The 18,002-nt window shown below is 37.2% G+C and overlaps 2 protein-coding genes across 4 annotated transcripts; one reads left to right on the forward strand and one right to left on the reverse strand.

The window, feature by feature from the left end:
- Positions 1–556: 556 nt before the first annotated feature.
- LOC136234156 (uncharacterized) lies at positions 557–3,275 on the reverse strand. Of its 3 annotated transcripts, none has more exons than XM_066023939.1 (10): positions 3,141–3,275; positions 2,923–2,973; positions 2,600–2,653; positions 2,284–2,308; positions 2,103–2,135; positions 1,849–1,970; positions 1,597–1,727; positions 1,283–1,506; positions 942–1,189; positions 557–840 (listed from the first exon to the last, which is right to left on the reverse strand). In XM_066023939.1, exons 2-10 carry the CDS (start codon positions 2,923–2,925, stop codon positions 745–747), a joined length of 936 nt encoding a protein of 311 aa, XP_065880011.1. In that variant the 5' UTR covers positions 2,926–2,973; positions 3,141–3,275; the 3' UTR covers positions 557–744. The 3 variants fall into 3 exon arrangements, with proteins under 3 accessions (XP_065880011.1, XP_065880010.1, XP_065880009.1); XM_066023938.1 differs by having other exon boundaries at positions 942–1,186; positions 2,582–2,653; XM_066023937.1 differs by having other exon boundaries at positions 2,582–2,653.
- A 9,794-nt stretch (positions 3,276–13,069) lies between these two features.
- LOC136233434 (uncharacterized) lies at positions 13,070–17,317 on the forward strand. Its single transcript, XM_066023087.1, has 6 exons — positions 13,070–13,379; positions 13,669–13,796; positions 14,047–14,144; positions 16,155–16,236; positions 16,346–16,440; positions 16,965–17,317. The coding sequence occupies exons 2-6, from the start codon at positions 13,755–13,757 to the stop codon at positions 17,176–17,178; spliced, it is 531 nt and encodes a 176-aa protein (XP_065879159.1). The 5' UTR covers positions 13,070–13,379; positions 13,669–13,754; the 3' UTR covers positions 17,179–17,317.
- Positions 17,318–18,002: the final 685 nt, after the last annotated feature.

The raw sequence follows: 18,002 nt of genomic DNA on the forward strand, positions 1-18,002 counted from the left end.
AATACAAGCATAATTGCTTCCATTAATAATCCAAATTAGAGAGTTGATTTACCATAACCCAAACAAATTGGCAAAATCTCCTTAAATTTCTCATTTTCCTTCTGTCTTGAGTCCTTGTTCTTCTGCAGTCTCACACCATCCTCCACCGCCCCCAAGAAGCTGACGGTGCTTCCGTTTTGTTTCGGCCTTTGGGGGAATACCTCTAGTCCAAGGCACTGCATTGCATTTCTTAATCTACCAGACTTTAAATTCTCTCTCTTCAAGTTGTATTTGCAATAAATTGAGTTTAGAGTTTAGATTAAATTGAGTTTAGGGTTTAGGTTAAATTCTCCACTTCAAGTTTGTATTTGCAATAAATTGGAAGGGTATTTCAATGAGGAACAAAGAAATAGGAGTGCAACTGTTTGCTCCCAAATTAACTATCAACTATTGGGAGCAAAGCAATAACCAACAGCTACAAGAAGTGAAAGAAACACCGACTATATCATCCAAATATAACTGCCTCTACTTTTTGGTTCTATGGTCCGTAATCTTACTACTTTATAGTAACACTTGAGAGCTCAAAAAAATCACAGATGTTGTATTGCAATTGCATGCTCTTTCTGAGATGTAGTTGGTATTTTTATCACCATGATCAAGTCATTAACATATAATTATATGGCAATAAAACTCTGGGATAACCCTTCACATTATCAGACTCTGGCTTCTATTATGTCAAAAGCAGAGGCCTTCCTTCATTGGATTTCAGCCTTTCAATGAATAACTTTTTCCTGTGAATGCTTCAAATTTTGCTTCTTCCACCTTCTGAGTTTCCTCCTCACTGCTCTTCACTGGGACAACCTAGGACCAATAAAAACCAGTAGAACACATGGCACATTCCAGATTTTGCCTAAAATTCAACCAGACAATTCTTGTATCTCTTGAAACAAAGCAAGACATACCTTGGGGGTTCCCTTTTGCGACTGCGACTGGTTTGCATTTGAACCAAAGACCAGCTTTCCAGAGTGTGAACGAGATGCAGATGTAGATGGCTTGGAACTACAAACATTTTCCCCAGCCTCCTGTTGTTTCTGTTTCAGCCCTGGATCGGTACCTGATGTAGGTAGCTCAGTTGATAGTTTCCCATCCAACCGTCTTGCTACACCCGTAAATGGATTGAATTTGGGTATCTTTTGAGCTACCTCCTCTACTGAAATAAGGAAATTAACCACTGTTTCTTTAAAGTATGTTTTAAAAAAAAATCAGAAATTTGACAACATTTGACGAAAACTGAAAATATAACCTTCAAGCGCTCTCTTCTTTGACCTGAGATTTGGCTGTGGTTTTTCTGGTTCTTTGTAGTCAAGAGGTGGAGCAAAATCCACCTCACAGTCTGTTTCAATAATACTGATTGCCGAGGATGGTTTCGTTTCAACTATATCAATGTAATACTTCTTATTGTTATAGGCAACCATTATCGTATCTCCAGTGGTTAAACAAGAATAGTTTCTCAGTGAAGTCTCTAAGCTGCATCCAAATATCATCAGAGTATATTAAAAAAAAGAACTCATGATCTTTGCAGCATCAGAAAGAAAATAAAACAAATAATAGTCCCACATTGCTTTGGGATTGGTGATATCTAAGAAATCTGAAGTATGGGGTTGTAGCTTCACATAAGATCCCTTTTCCAGGCTGACATTTTTCAATTGCACAATGTCTCCCTCTTGAAGAAGCATGTTTTCCATCATCTATAAGAATATAAGCAGACGACTAAGAAGTAGCATTTGCATGATATACCAAATAAACATAGCTCAATTTGCACCCGTATTAAAAAAAAAACATATTGTATGTATCAAAGTATAAGCATACCCAATAAGGCAAGAATATTAGACCCTCTTCTGCAATGAATTCGAGGACCCCACAGTGGGTAACTCTGCTAGCTGAAGAATTTCGGAGTTCAAAGAGCATAGGATATTCAATGTGCAAAGAAGCTGGAAGACAAACATTTCATCTCACAATTCACACTAACAATAGAAGGAATATACAAATAGAACCTTCTTAAGCGCTTAGAAATTTAAAGGGAAATCAATTAAAGCAAAAAATGAGTACAATTAAATACTTACCAAGATGATCAAGAGCAGAGGGAGGCATTATAACTGAAAGCAACAAGAATAAAGTTAGTACATGGACCAAAGCACAAGGATAAGATCAAAAGGAAGTAATTCATAACAAATGCTGAAGAAAAAGAAAACAAAAGGAGATTGTGAGCCGTAAAACATTAATTGAAGAAGAAGATATGCATACTTTTATCACCATTTTCCAGATGTGCCTGCAAACATTGAAATGAGTATGTATGAGCAAATATGAAGTATAACATTCATGAATTACACAATATGTTGACTCAATCGTAAGAATTTACATGAAAAAGTAAATAATCAAGGAATACTTAGTACGCCAACTCAACCTCGAGGAAAAATGAAAGATCCTTAAATTCCTGAACAATTTTGCAGACTAAATAAACTATAACCAAGACAAACCAACATATCCACTAATCCCAACTGAAAGAATACTAGAAAACAATTCTAGCTGCTCTTTATCAAACCTTATCGATGAAAGATACCGGGTAACAACGATAACTGTGTTCAAACATCAATATGTCCGGAATCAGGCGAGCCTGCAATTTATCAAACAAAAAATCATAAAGTGATTTCAGCCAGTTAGATGATAGAATTTTCACACTAAGCTAAAGAAGTTTGACCCAATGAAAAATAAAATTTCTCAAAGCTCAAAGCCGAATGAAGAGTTCCTTGATGAAAAAGCTCATACACACGCACACAAAAAAACAAAATAAAATAAAGAAAGCTTATGAGTCAATTCTTTCATGATCAAAGGTAATCAGCATTGAGACAGCATCCAAACTATGGAAACGGATCATCAACATACCATGTGCCTGCAGTCTTAGAAAGCTTCTACCCACTGAAAAACTGTCAAAATCTGAAGATAGAAAAAAAAATCCATGAAGTTCAAGAAACCCCAATTGAGATTACAATGGATAAAAGGAAGAATAAAGTGATTGACAGCATAATAAAGATAAAGATGATGAAAAAACAAAAATCACAATGGCGGAGTTTGTAGACTGAAAAAGGTAAAAGAAAACCTACAAGGTGTATGATGGATTGGTGAAGATGGATGCGAGAGGGAGCAAATGAGGGGTCGGTTAAGGACAAGTGGAACGTTTGATGGTGAGGGTGCGGTTTGTTACTTTGTTTATATAGGTTAGGAGAGTCTATACCGTATGCTTAATATACACCAATTAATTATCCACAACGATTCAGACCGGACCCAGATATAAGAGATTAATCTTTGGCTGCTTTTTAATAAATATTTACAATATTACACTTTTTCTAATTTTCCTATTTCTTTTAGGAATAATTACAAAACTAGCACCTTTTTGGGGGTTAATTTCATTTCTAACATACTTTCAAAATCTCACCAAAACTAACACATTTCATTAACTAATTTCCAACCTTACCCTCATCTCTAACCTTTTAATAACGTTGTCTTCCCCCCATTTTTCTCTTTTCGTCCCGCGCGCTCTCTCTCTCTCTGTCTCTCTCTTTCTCTCTAAAGAACGGGATCAATTTACAGCTAACGATCAACAATCAATCCAACCCATAGTGTGTGCTTCAAGATTTTATACACAATCATGTAAGTTTTTCATGAATTTACAATATTTAAAGCTTCGTCATATTCATTGTTGATGTATCGGTTTGTTTCTTTGAAACCCAATGTATATCGTTGTTGTCGTCTATTCATGCTATTACTGTTCGTGCGAAACCCTAAAATCAGTGACATCAATGTAAGAAGATGCATTTGATTTGGAACTTCAATCTGCGATTTTCTCGACAGTGTCGATTATTGTCGATACTGTCGATATGAATGTCGATAATGTCGATATGAATGTTGATACAAGATTCATATCGACATACAGGACTGTGTGATTTTCCATTCTAAATCATAAAATTCAAACACAAAGCACATAAAACATAAAGATAATTTTTATATTATATATTAAAAAGAAAGAAAGAAATACATAAAACATTAAAAAACGAAAAAACAAAAAAAAAACACAATTATTGGTACTCAGGACCCATTAACACCTCAGCGTAGTCCTTCTTGGCCTTCGCCAAGTCCCGCTTGAGGCGCCTTACTGTCCTCCTGAGCCGCCTGTTTTGGGCCATGACTGACTCCAGAAGGTCAAAGGTCTCTTCTGCAGCCCAAGACATGGTTTGTGCCATGCCCCTCATGAACCTGACGATTTCGTCCGTGTCTCCATCACGGAAGGAGAGGACGAAAGAAGCCATGAGTTCTTCGAACTCAGGCATAGGATGAGGTGGTGGTGGTGGTGGTGGTGGCGACTGTGGTGATCCCGGTGGTGATGCTGCCATTGTTTACAGATAAACTTGAGAACTGAAGAGTTTACTAGAATGAATAATAAAGTATGAACAGGTAATGAGTCTATTTATAGATGAAGGAATTGTAATATGCATGGGGAATCTCAACAGACTATAAAGTGATATTGGAATAAGAGTGACATTCGAAGAAGAGTGAAAGTCAAATTAATCATTACTTGCATTTAATCCTCACTAATAGAGTATTCCAGAAAAACGTCTATTCATATTCCGTCGATATATGTCGATATATAAGCTGTATCGACATTCATACCGACAATACTTTGCAGATACGTGTCGATAGGTGTCGAAATCTCTTTTGTATCGGCATATATCGACGTATTTAATGCTTAGCCTGATAGTCAAAGTCATCATTACATGCATTTAAGGCACCGCTTAACAGATCATTCTAGAAAAACGGCTATTCATATTCCGTCGATATACGTCGATATATGAGCCATATCGACGTATATGCGCCGATATGTGTCTTTACGCAAGTTGCATCGACATATATCGGCATATCTCATAGTTTGAAGTGTGAATACCAATACTTATTTCGTTAACTTTCTTCGTTTAGTTACAATAATATACTAATATTATTTACTTATGTATTTATGGTAATGCAGAAATATGTCCACCCCGAATATTTGTCTGTGTATGGTTTCGTGGGATGGAGAATGGAAAAAAGAGGGGCCAATGGACACTATGATATACGTTGGTGGTCAATCTAAGGTGCTCCATTTTTCAACCCCAACTGATTACCAAACTTTGAGAGATAGAATTCACGCTTCCCTGAATGTTGATGCAACCTGTTTTGACATACAAATGGCAATGCACACAACATACGGTCCAAATAAACTTTTTGGACGATTAGCACAAATTGTGGATGACAGTGATATATCTGGTTTCGTTGAGTTTTGTAGATGGAATAAACCCGATGTGATGCCATTATATGTGACTATAACTTCTCAAATCCGTGTTGCAGAAGTAAGGCGACCAATGGTTGCTGAAGTGAGGCGTCAAAACGTTGCGGAAGTAAAACGACCAATTGGTGTAGAAGTAAGACGACCAACTATTGGTGAATTCACTCCACAAAATGTTGCTGAAGCAGAGGCAACCAGAATAAGTTATTGTGTGCCTAACATAGAAATTGAGACTCGTGGTCTGGCAAAACATGTCATGAATCCATATACCCAATCTCCTCTTGGGCTAGACGATATTACATTGGATCAAGGATATGGTAATGGATGTGATAACGATGACCATGGATACGATAACGACTACAATGGATTTGACAATGATGATCACGTATATGATAACGATCATCGCCAAAGATCCGTTTCAGAACCATCGATTGATAATGTTCAACCAAGTTTGCATGAGATTGCTGATGATGCAAGAATGAGAAGTAGAACGGATCCATTTCGTTTTGTTCCACAAGTACCAGAGGATGTAGACATTCCGATCAAATGTACAGGATCTTCCGGGGGTGATGGGTTGAAGGCGCATGATATGTTCAAAAGCAAACGAGAACTGCAAGATGCACTTGGGAGATATTCAATTGATAATATGTTCGAATGGAAGGTGCCCTCTCCTCCTGCTGCTTCTTCTCCCTTTCCTCCTGTTCTTTTTTAGCCCTCTCCTCCTGATCTTTATTCTCTTTCTCCTCCTGCTTTTTCTTCTCCATCTCCTCCTGCTGCTTCTTCTCCCTTTCCTCCTGTTCTTTTTTAGCCCTCTCCTCCTGATCTTTATTCTCTTTCTCCTCCTGCTTTTTCTTCTCCATCTCCTCCTGCTGCTTCTTCTCCCTTTCCTCCTGTTCTTTTTTAGCCCTCTCCTCCTGATCTTTATTCTCCTTCTCCTCCTGCTTTTTATTCTCCATCTCCTCCTGCTGATTCTTCTCCTTTTCCATCTATTCTTTCTTAGCCCTCTCCTCCTGCTCTTTCTTCTCCTTCTCCTCCTGATCTTTCTTCTCCTTCTCCTCCTGGTCTAACTTCTCCTCATTTTCTCTATTCTCCCTCTCCTCCTGAACAGTTTGGTCATCCAGACCTTGTCCTCCAATCCCCATATCATACATATCAACGTCGCGTTGTGACTTCAGTTCCTGCACATCACGTTCTACAACGGACAATCTATTTACAAGGGCATTCAGTTTCCTATCTTGCTGACCAAAGTGTTCAGTTATCATCTTCTCCTGCTCAGCAAACTTGGCATTCATCTTCTTCTCGTGCTCATCAAACATCCTCCTCAGTACTCATTCAATACCAGAGTGTTTCTTCTTCTGGACAGGTACTCTAAGTGAGACAATGAAGGCATTTTCATCATTATCAGTATCAGATTCACTGCCATCCTCTACATCAACATATCCGCCTTCATATGTACCCAATCCCTCATGTTCCTCCTTTTCCATACCTTCATCCTCTTGTTCCTCTTTCCCCTCTTCTTCCACCTCCTTCCCCTCTTCTTCCACCTCCTTTCCCTTTGCAACCTCTTGCCCTTTTTCCTCCTCTTGCACCTTTTCCAAATCGGCAAAGACATGGTCATAATTACAATGCAGACCATCCACATGGTTTACTAGATGATCATACCATGAGCTTTCTTTCTCGGTGTCTTCAGCTGTAAGTTTTGTGGCATTTGGTTTTACACCCGACTAAAAATACAATACAAATGTACAAATAAACAAACCAGTCAGATGTATAACACAATAGTGACACATGTAGGCACAATGCTTGGTCAACTTACTTCAAAAATGGTTAGGACTTTGGGCAATTGAGCGATAGCGGTCTTTTTCCATCGTAGCCATCGTGGGATGCGATTGCCTTTCTTCTCATACCATATCCGGGTGGCATCCCATACTTCCAATAACCAAGCCTGCAACAAAGGTCCAATTCATTATTTATGCCTATGACCAACATTTCTAGTATAAAGAATATACACACATCATACCTGAAATACGTATGCAAAACCATATAGGTTGTATGAGACACGGTTAATCCTTAAATTCTGCCTATAAGCGATCAATTGATCAATTCGGTCTTTTCCACCATCTATTCCATTAACAAGAGACCTGTAGGTCACATCCCAGCCACAAACACCCCACGGGAACTCGTTAAACAATCTTGGAAATTCAGCAAGTTCCAACACCCAACGAAGAAATTTTTTTTTCGCGAGTGTTATCCAACACACAGCCAATGGCAAAATACAACATAGCAAATGAAACTGCATCCTGGTCAGACTGATCCTTCCAAACAGTTTGCAGCATAATTGTTTCCACGTCTTTATAGGATGGTGTAGGGATGCCTGGAAAAAACTTATTCCTAAATCTATATGGCTTCTTTATCCCACTGAACCTTTCCAGAAATGCTTCCATGTCCCCAAACCGTAACCCACTTAGGAGTCCAAACTCCCAATCCCCAAATCTTAACTCAACACCTCTAACTCTGAAGCAAAGCTCCCTGGGTTTGATGTCTTCACGTATGATCTCCCTTGTTAAAACGGTGTGGCATAGGACTCCTGCAAATACTGTATTGGTCATTTCCAAATACTGGCCGAAGCAACTCTTCCTAAAGAGATTTAGTTGGTCTGATGTTAACAACCCCTTTATCTGTTCTGCTGCTTTTAGGTTACACCTAACCGTGATGACGCTTTCCGTTCCAAATGCTTTTTTGTATTTATATGCAGGTTTCTTCTTGGCTTTCTTCTTCGACGGAGAGGCATGCTCATCTCTCTTCCTCTTGTCTACACGATCATGCTGAAAAATGTTGTAGACATATCATCAGGGAACATAAAATCAAGCTAATTATAACGTGGACCTAGGATGAGCTAGGTCGATATGAATGTTCTATCGGCAATATAACGTCGATATGAATGCTTTATCGGCAATATAACGTCGATATGCATGTTCTATCGGCAATATACTGTCGATATGAATGTTCTATCGACAAACTGATCGACGATATCAATGTTCTATCGGCAAACTGATCGACGATATTAATGTTATATCGGCAGTATATCGTCGTTATGGATGTTCTATCGGCCATTAGGCTGTCTATGAATATGTACTATCTACAATTAGGTTGCCGATGAACATACACATCGACGAATTTCAACCAAACCGAATGACTTCCTAACAACAGACGAACCCAGGAAAAACCCTAACACCAGAAGCAGTAAACGAAATGAACCGAAACGAAATGTTCCTTCTCAAACACAACAAATGTACGTGCAATAGAAGAGAGAAACGCAAATGTAAAGTCAAGTTATTTACCCTCTTTTTCGTTCTTCCTTCTGATTTCGATTCGTTGTCTGAGCTTTGTGTTCTCGCCATGTCAACTCCAAGTAACAGAGATTCGCCGGATGAAATGTACAGAATCGGCCAATGAATCGCCGGAAAGTTAGAGAGATGAATAGAGGGGTGTTAGGTTAGAGTTATGGAAGTTCGAATATTGAAGAGCGGGAGCGGACTGTTAGAGATGAGGGTAAGGTTGGAAATTAGTTAATGAAATGTGTTAGTTTTGGTGAGATTTTGAAAGTGTGTTAGAAATGAAAACTAACCCCCAAAAAGGTGCTAGTTTTGTAATTGTCCCTTTCTTTTATACCCCAGTTACTTTTTTCCTTTTTCTAAGAATGAGTTTATTATTTTGTTTTTAGTGGTTTAAAATAAATGAGAGTAAAATGTGAGTCTCATTAACATTTATTTACTAAAAAAAACTCTCAAACATGGTTAATCTAATATTTTACATTTCATTACCTCCATTAATCTCCTCCAAAACAAAACTTAATTATATAATATTAGACAAATATAAACTCGTTATGTGGCATTTACGAAATCCGAACTATCACTCGTGAAAAGAGAACACGTGGCATCACCACAGTAATACTATTTAATACAATCCCATCTTGAAGGCCTTGGTTCGAAAGTTTCAAAAGATCCCGTCAAGGATCCACCTGTTACAACAATCACGTTTGATTTCGTGAATCACGGGCCTAGTGGGCTTAAGGGATATCAAACCCGAATATATGGTCGCATGTCCACCTATCAACATAGGCTTAATCTATATAAATATATGATATCAAATGAATATAAACTCGTCATGTGGCATTTACGAACCTGTACCATCACCCTTGAAAAGAGAACATGTGGCATCACCACAACAAGACTACTCAATACAATCCCGTCTTGTAGGCCTTTGCTCGGGAAGTCTCAAAGACTCCATCTAGGATCCCCCCCATTATAACAATCACGTTCGATTCCATGAATCATTGACCTTACTGGGCTCAAGGGATATTAGACCCAGATATACGGGCGCACATCCACATATAGTGATACGTAGCACATCCCACCCTAAACTTATAACCGTCTTCTACAGCTCGATCATATTATAAATAAAGTAAGCACAACTCTAGGTACATTACTTCATTCATTTATTAAGCTTACATCTTAGTTTAGATTTACTATTGTATTCATCCTCAATTGACCTAGACAATGGCCCCCATTTGACCATGTTTCTTTCCAATTGCAGGTTTACAAATGGACTTACAGGACTTAACCACATCAATTTGGTGCGGTGAGTGGAACAAACATAGAATTAAGCGGTTCCATCACACTCTCATACTCCAGTGCAATCCCTACATCCAGAGTCTAAAGAACAGTGGAAAAAGAAGTGCGCCATCAGTTTCAGGCCGGCCATGACCTAGCTCTGGAAATGGTAGAGGATACTGAAGCCTTAGACGCTCAAAGGCAAAGGCTCTTAGGCACAATCTCCAAACGACTAGGGAAAACCTGGGATTTGTCGATGACGTCGTTAATGTTATGTGATAAGAACACGCCATTCAAATGACAGAAGTCAAAGAGAAGCTAAAGATAGCAGAAGAAACTATCAGATACATGAACAAGCCTGAGAATACCAACTGTTCAACCGGACACCACACTGTCCGAAGCTGCCATTATTATCAAGATGGATCACCAAAGAACCGATTGAGGGATTCTGGCGCCCAATCAAGAGGAAGAGAAGACTCCCTAGTAAGTGTCCACATATATATAACTCCCCTTTACACGAAATGCAAGGAATGCCGATAAGCAGTCCCCCGAGAGATCAACCCAGGTAAGAGAAGAAAAACGACCCTCCCCAAATAGGAGGACCTCAAACTCAAACCATAGAAGGACCCAACACAGATCTGCGAAGTCACAATTTGTCAGCTAGGAAAAGGTAGTGGAACCCAAGATTCGGGATCGATGGGCGCCCAAGGAAAGGACCACCCCTGAAACAAGGATCAACTCAAAGCATCCCGACGTAACATAGGTAGAAATACTATTATGCAATAGGATCATGACAGAACCCATACCGAGAAGATTCAAATATTCACTGTTAAAATAGTACAACGGGACATAGGAAACCACTACTCACATCAAATATCACTATTTATTACTACGTGTGTACTGTATGAGAAGTAGATTTCTGAGATAATTTTTTCTTATAGTACTCAATAGATATATACCAATATATATACAATTGAGTTCGTTTTAGTAAGGACATAGAGTTTGAAACCTAAACCAACATAGATAAGGAACATCAAACCTAAACCAACTCTACCTAGAATTACCAAAACTATATAGAGTTCTAACTAGGTATAAACCTTGTAATATAAACTGAGTAGGAGTACCATCTTTATTATATTGGAGTTGGCTAGATTTAGGTGGCTCATGAATCTATTCAGACATAGTGCTTCTTATGTTGCAAATGAGTATGACACATACTCTACTTCCATGGTGGATAAAGTTGCACATGTTTGTTTCTTGTTGCTATATGATATAGCTCTATTGCTAAGCAAGAAAACATAGCCCGTCGTGGAATTCAAGTCTAGGTCACCTTCCGAATCAGCATTTGTGCATCCTCTTAAGCGAAGATCATTGCCTTGATAACACAAAGAATAATATGTAGTTGCCTTGATAACACAAAGAATAATATGTAGTTGCCTTGAGGTACCTCAATATCCTTTTTACATTGGCATGATACAAAATAACAAAGAATAAAGGCTTAATACATTATTAGCTCCCTAAACTTGTCCATAATAGTAGATTGACTCCTTGAACTTTGCAAGTATCTCACCAGCTCCCTAAACTTGCTTATTTCGTATCACTGGCTCCCTAAACTTGTCCATAAAAATTGATTAGCTCCCTGAACTTTGCAAGTGTCTCACCAGTTCTCTAAACTTGCTTATTCTGTAACAACTAAATACAAACCCATAATACTAACTCAGATTAAGGTGCAAAAATACCCCTAACGTCTTGGGTCAGGAGTAATTTTATCCCTAGAGTCTAAAATGGTGCAATTTTACCCCCTAAAGTTGGAGGCCAAGAGCAATTTTACCCCTAACATTGATCAATCGTTAGTTTGAGAAATAATTCATCAAATTGTCTTCTCGGTCATGAATCTTGTCATCTACACTTCACACGTGCGTCATTTTATCAGTAACAAATCACAAACATATGTTGGGATGTGAAAAAAATAAAAAAATATACTGACTTTTGTATGAATTAGACAAAAAAATTCAAAAAATTCACTAAATTTATAAATTTGCTCTTCGGCTACTAATGTTAGGGGTAAAATTGTACCATTTTAGACGTTAGTGGTAAAATTACTCATACCCCAAAATGTTAGGGGTATTTTTGCACCTTAATCCGAGTTAGTATTATGATTTTTGTATTTAGTTGTTACAGATGAAGCAAGTTTAGAGAGTTGGTTAGGCATTTGCAAAGTTCAGGGAGCTAATAAATTTTTATGGACAAGTTTAGGGAGCTGGTGATACGAAATAACCAAGTTTAAGGGGCTGGTGAGACACTTGCAAAGTTCAGGGAGCCAGTCTACTATTATGGACAAGTTCAGGGAACCGGTGATGTATTAGGCCAAGAATAAAAGTTCAAATTGGCTCTCAAAGTTGACATTGAGGGTCAATTTAGTCCAAATCAATTTTTGGGTATAATTTCAGTCCTTGAAGTTGGCCAAAAAGGTCAAATTAATCTAGGATCAAATTATATTTAAAAATATAATGTATTTTTTATACTTGAACTTTATTATGTTTATATTTTGAGACTTGAACTTTATTATGTTTATATTTTGAGAATTAATTATTCGTGACTCATATTTCTACTTCAAAAGATTTTTTGTAAGTGCGGTTTTTACCTCTATTTACTTTTCCTCCCATTTTATTATTTAATATTATTATTTTATTAACAAAAAGGATTTGAAAAAAGATTTTTCAAAGGAATTTGGATATTGTACTGTGAACAGAGGCAATATTATTTTTTATGTATTCAAAGATTATTCAAAAAAATTTGGAAAAAGATTATTATTTTTTGTAAGTTCGGTTTTTACCTCTGTTTACATTTTACCTCTATTTACTAATCAAAACATTTTATAGTTACGCAGAATATAATAATTTGTAATTATAAAAATAGATTTTAGATATCAAGACGGTATTAAAAATATATTATATTTTGAGGACTTATTTGATTCTGGGTTATTTGACATTTTTGACCGAACTCTTAAGATTGAAATGATACTTAAAAATTAAAAATGGATTTAGACTAAATTGACTTTCATGCTAAGTTTGAGGACAAATATAGATCTTTGTTCGAATAACAAATGATTTATCGTTTCTTTCTCCAAAATCCTAAATTAAATAGTAAGACACTGAGAAATGCGCGTATGAGAACTTGAACCCGTGCCCGGTACCTTATTCAGATTCAGTCGTCTCGCAGCAAAGAATCATCCTCCTCTCCTCGCGCTCCACGTTTTCCAGCTTCCTCTCCCCTGCTGGTCCTCGGAAGCCGAATTAACCCTGTTCTTTTTATAGTTCGCAGCTTCAAGCCTTCAATAATGCCAATCCCCCTCTAGGCCCTAGTTTCCCTCTACTATCTCCAGTCTTCATCGGCGGTCAGTAAAATTTAAGGTATGTAATACCCTAACCCTACATCTCTAACCCTTTGTTTCTTTAACTGTTTATGTGCTGCTTCCTAGCGCCTCCTGCTTGGATGTTGTTTCTTGAATTTTGATCGAATTCAGTGCTGCTTTAACTCAATGTTGCTCTTGGCTGAAGACTGGTTATATTGGTTAATTTGCATGGGATTCGACTGTCATTTTGAGTCATGAATGCAGTGCTTTAGTGAAAATTGAAGTTCTTTCTCTTACTGCAAGTTGAAGTCAGTTGAATAACACAAAAAGCTTCTGTCTTTGTCCAGCAAGAGGTCATAAAGTGTGCAGTCGAAGAGGGGAAGAGGTTATAAAGTTAGGTAATCGATCCTGGTTTCTTGAGTAAGTGGCAAGTATGGCAAAGCGTGAGATGTCCAGCACTTTGAAGAATTTGAAGGTAATGAACTGATAAACATTTTCAAACCCTTTTTCTGTTTTCTTCGTTCCTTTTCTATTATTAGTTTTATGTTTTCCATCGTTAAAGGTTAGGTTTGGATTGGGGTTTCCTTTGATTTATCTGGATTAACCTTGCTTTTATAAAATATTAATCGGTTTCTATGCAACTTGTTACATGCACCATTAAATTTATGAACTATTCATGTACTGATGTGGGAATCTTTTTCTTGTTAAATTTTTATATTCGCAAGTTCATGCAAAGGGCAGCTCAAAGAGAGGAAAAAACTAAGAAACAAGAGGAGGAGAAACCTGATGGAAATTTCTTTTCTGCTGGTACCGTTAGGAAGTGGTAATGTTGCATGTATTGGCCATGCTCCTTAAATTCTAATTTGGTTTCAAATTTAATCATATAAATTTTCCTGTCTTCATGCCTGGCCTAGGAGATAGAATAATTTGATTTGCCTCGTTTTGTTTCTTTAAGAATCATGTTCCTATTGTACTCTTTAAGTTGTCTTGACATTAGTAAAACTATGAAGTAGAAAGAAATTGAGTATGACTATATGATTTTTATTTCTGTGTTTTCCCTTTTGCATTCTTTGCTGCATGGCTCCAAGCTCAAAGATAATCTGTCAAATATGGCATTACGAATACTAATTCTAATTTTTTTTTTCTTGATGGTGTGTTATTGGCTTGATGAAGAGGGCTCAATAACAAGAACCTTAGTTCTCAGACTTCAGACTACCGGGTGCTTCTATATATTCACTTTGTATGTTCTTGTAGCATAGGACTGAGACTAATGTTCCTTATTTGTTGAGGCTTCTTGATAATGCAGTTCATAGTTGTTAAAGGCGTGCCTTGGTTGCGCCTCACTCAAGGCCTCAGTGATGCACCTTATTACTCATAGGCGGGGCTCTGTTTAAAAGGTGCTCGTCTTGTGCGCCTAGCCTGGGTTTCACAGGCTCTCTCAGGCGTGACTCTTCTACATCAGCTATTTTGATTAGGATTTTAATTTTTCTTTACTGCTCTCATTAAAATAAAAGGTTGATTAATCTCAACCAGTTAAGTAAAAAAGAATAAGAGACGTAAAATAGAAGGGAGGGAAGAGTAAGAGACGTAACTAAAGTAGAAGGGAGGGAAGAGTAAGAGACGTAACTAAAATAGAAGGGAGGGAAGAGTAAGAGACGTAAAATAAAAGGGAGGGAAGAGTAAGAGATGTGAAAGAAGAGGAGCTCCTTCTTCTGCGCTGCACAAAGACTCAAGAAACTAGGAGAAGTCTACTGCAATTCTGGTAAGTTTGTGTCTTCTCTTTGAGAAGTAGACGAGGATGATGAATTAGTGTTCGAGGATGAGGATTTAACTTGCGGTGCAGTTGCTAGAGGTAATGGGGTTAAGGATTAAATATACACAACTCGAAGCAAAAGTGTTGCTTCCTTCCACCTCAAGTGTTAAGGCTAAGTAAAAGGAAAAAGCAAAAGCAACTCCCCGTGTGAGAGCTAGGCCATCTATGTCACTTATAGATGAGGATGAGGAAGAGTATGGAGAGGAGAGAGGAGGAAATTGGAGATAAAATGATAATGAAGAGGATAATATTAATCTTGAGGATGATCATTAGTTTTTTTGTGCTCTTTTTCATTGAAAATGAATGTTTATTAGTTTATTAGCATTAGTTAGGTATTTAGGTTAAAGTATATGAACTTGACTTTGAGCTTTTGATGTTTAGTATTATGTGTTTGTGTGGTTTTGTCTTGTTTGTGAGGTTATAAGTGTGTTTTTTAGCATAACTTGTGCTTTAACCAGTAATAGTGTATTAGTGACATTAGTATCAAATATTGATATTTAGATATTGTATCTATTTTTTTTTTTCATTTTCTCCACCTTCTGTTCATCAGACACGCGCCTGAGCCTTGTGCCTAGGCTCCAGGCCCTCCTAGCGCCTTGTGCCTTTAATAATTACGATGCAGTTTAAGGGTCATTATTTATCTGATTATGGCAGTGTCTTAGATCTTACCTAACTAGCTTTTATATGTAGCATACAGTCTCATAGTACTCCCTCCGTTCCACAATAGATGTCTTTCTAGAGATTTTTTTTTTGTTCCATAATACAATGACGTTTTGATTCAGTCTATGCATATTAATTGATTTTTTCCAAATATACCCTTATTTAAGTTGTCTTTTTCTTTTGGGAATAACTAAAAATTAATTAGTGGATGCAATAAATACAAGGGTAACAAAGTCTTTTAATTAAAATTAATTACATTTCTTAATTCTTGTTCCTTAACCTTAAAAGACATCTACTGTGGAACAGAGGCAGTATTATGTTTTATGTATAACTTACACTGCTGTTTTTATGCACTTTTAGTGTGGTGATAATGGAAGGGGATCCTCACCCAGGAGCAGCAATGGGACGTATGTCATTTCAAAGTTTCAATCCTTCTGTTGATGTGAGTATAAAGGTCCAGTGATTTTTTTATTTTATCCAGAGAATACTCCACTCTTGATCTTCTCTTCTGACTTGTGCTCTATTCTCTCAAAAATATATTGTCTTGACAGAAACTAAATGAAGCAGCAGGAAATGTTTGTCGGCCTGAATCAACTGATGCATGTGCCACTAACTCTACTCCTCCAAGTGGAAGGTCATCTTCTAGGTTAGCAGTCTTCAGTCCCATAACTGTTATGCTTTCTTGATTATAGAGTTGCTGCAACTTATACAAATTTTTGTCATAGCAGTATAGAGAATTCGGACAAGTAAAGTTTTGTTTCGCATGAGTAAACTGGCATTGTCTTTTGTTTCCCTATCAATTGCTTAATGCCCTTAAACTCTAGTGTTGCCTCTTTGGAAAATGGAGCTACACCAGTAGTAATATGTAAAATTTCTTGGAGCAATTACTAAAGACAACGATATGAACTCATTTTAATCAGTGTGAATGAAGTGTCAGAGGATTAGTTGAACAATCCAATGATCTGCTTTTGTTTCCTATCCTGTTTGTTACTGATGTCATGACTAAGAAAGACGACCAAATAACAGTCATGTTAAGCGGTTTGAATGAAGTATAAATTAAGAAGCATACCATTTGCATGCTTGTCTATGTATGCTTATTGTGGATATTTTTTTGGCCGGTGTTATTGTGGCAAGTATTGACACTGGACATCTTTATATGTGCTGTTGCAGAGGAAATGGATTATTATTGGATGGAGCAGAGTGTTCAAACACTGATAGTGATGATGGAGACCTGAAAAGAAAACAATCTGAAGTATCAGCTGAAGGTGGCCAACAGTCTTCACCAAATAGCAGTAAAGGCACATTCAAGCGACCAAAACATGACAAGCTAGACTGGAGTGTGCTCAGACCTAAAAGTCAAAAGAATAGAAACAAAAGAGGTTGAGCTTAATTAGGTCACTCATATTGTAATCTTATGGAATTGCTTCTCAATTTCACTTTCAGGTCATGTATTTTTTACAAGTTCAAAGTTTTGTAACTCTTCTACTCGTGTTTTCTTTGCTAGTTTTGCTTTTTCAAGTTAATGTCTCTGTTGGCATATTGGTAGAGATTTCTTGACAAGCCTTGTCATAAATTTTCCTCGCATAAGCATTTGACTTGAAGCATGAATTTTGTTTTGACATCTAAAGTTATTTTCCCTTTTGTCCCTCACATAAGCATTGAGTTGAAGCTTGAATTTTGCTCTAAACAAAATAAAGCCAGTTCTTCTAGTTCTAGAAACAAATGTCGTCACCAATTAATTTGTTCTAGTCTAAACACTTAAAAAAGTTGTGAGCTAAATTGAACCTTTTAGTACTTAAATTGCCTGGTTGACATGAAAGGAATCTGATTTCAGTAGACAAATAACTGACTCGAACAATACTATACCATGCGGTGGAAAAGACAAGCAGATGATAAAAAAACAAAACAAAAAAGTTAGTGTATAAAGTAGAGAATAAAAAAGAGGAGCAATGTCGAGGAAGAGAATATCCAATGAACTTGGCAATATCCAATGGAACCTTAAAAAATGTAGTGGAATTAGAAAAGGTGGAGAGAGCATAGCATAGGATAGCATCATTCGAGAAGTGGGGGGAATTATTATTACCTAGTACAGTACTGGACCCATCTTCTTTGTAAAGCTCCAAACTGCCTCTTTTATTAATTTAGAAAGTGGCAAAAGCAATTTACATATGAATTTTAAGACTCAAACAGCAATCAGATTTCATCTCC

This window comes from Euphorbia lathyris, chromosome 6, assembly GCF_963576675.1.
Source record: "Euphorbia lathyris chromosome 6, ddEupLath1.1, whole genome shotgun sequence".
NCBI lineage: Eukaryota > Viridiplantae > Streptophyta > Magnoliopsida > Malpighiales > Euphorbiaceae > Euphorbia > Euphorbia lathyris.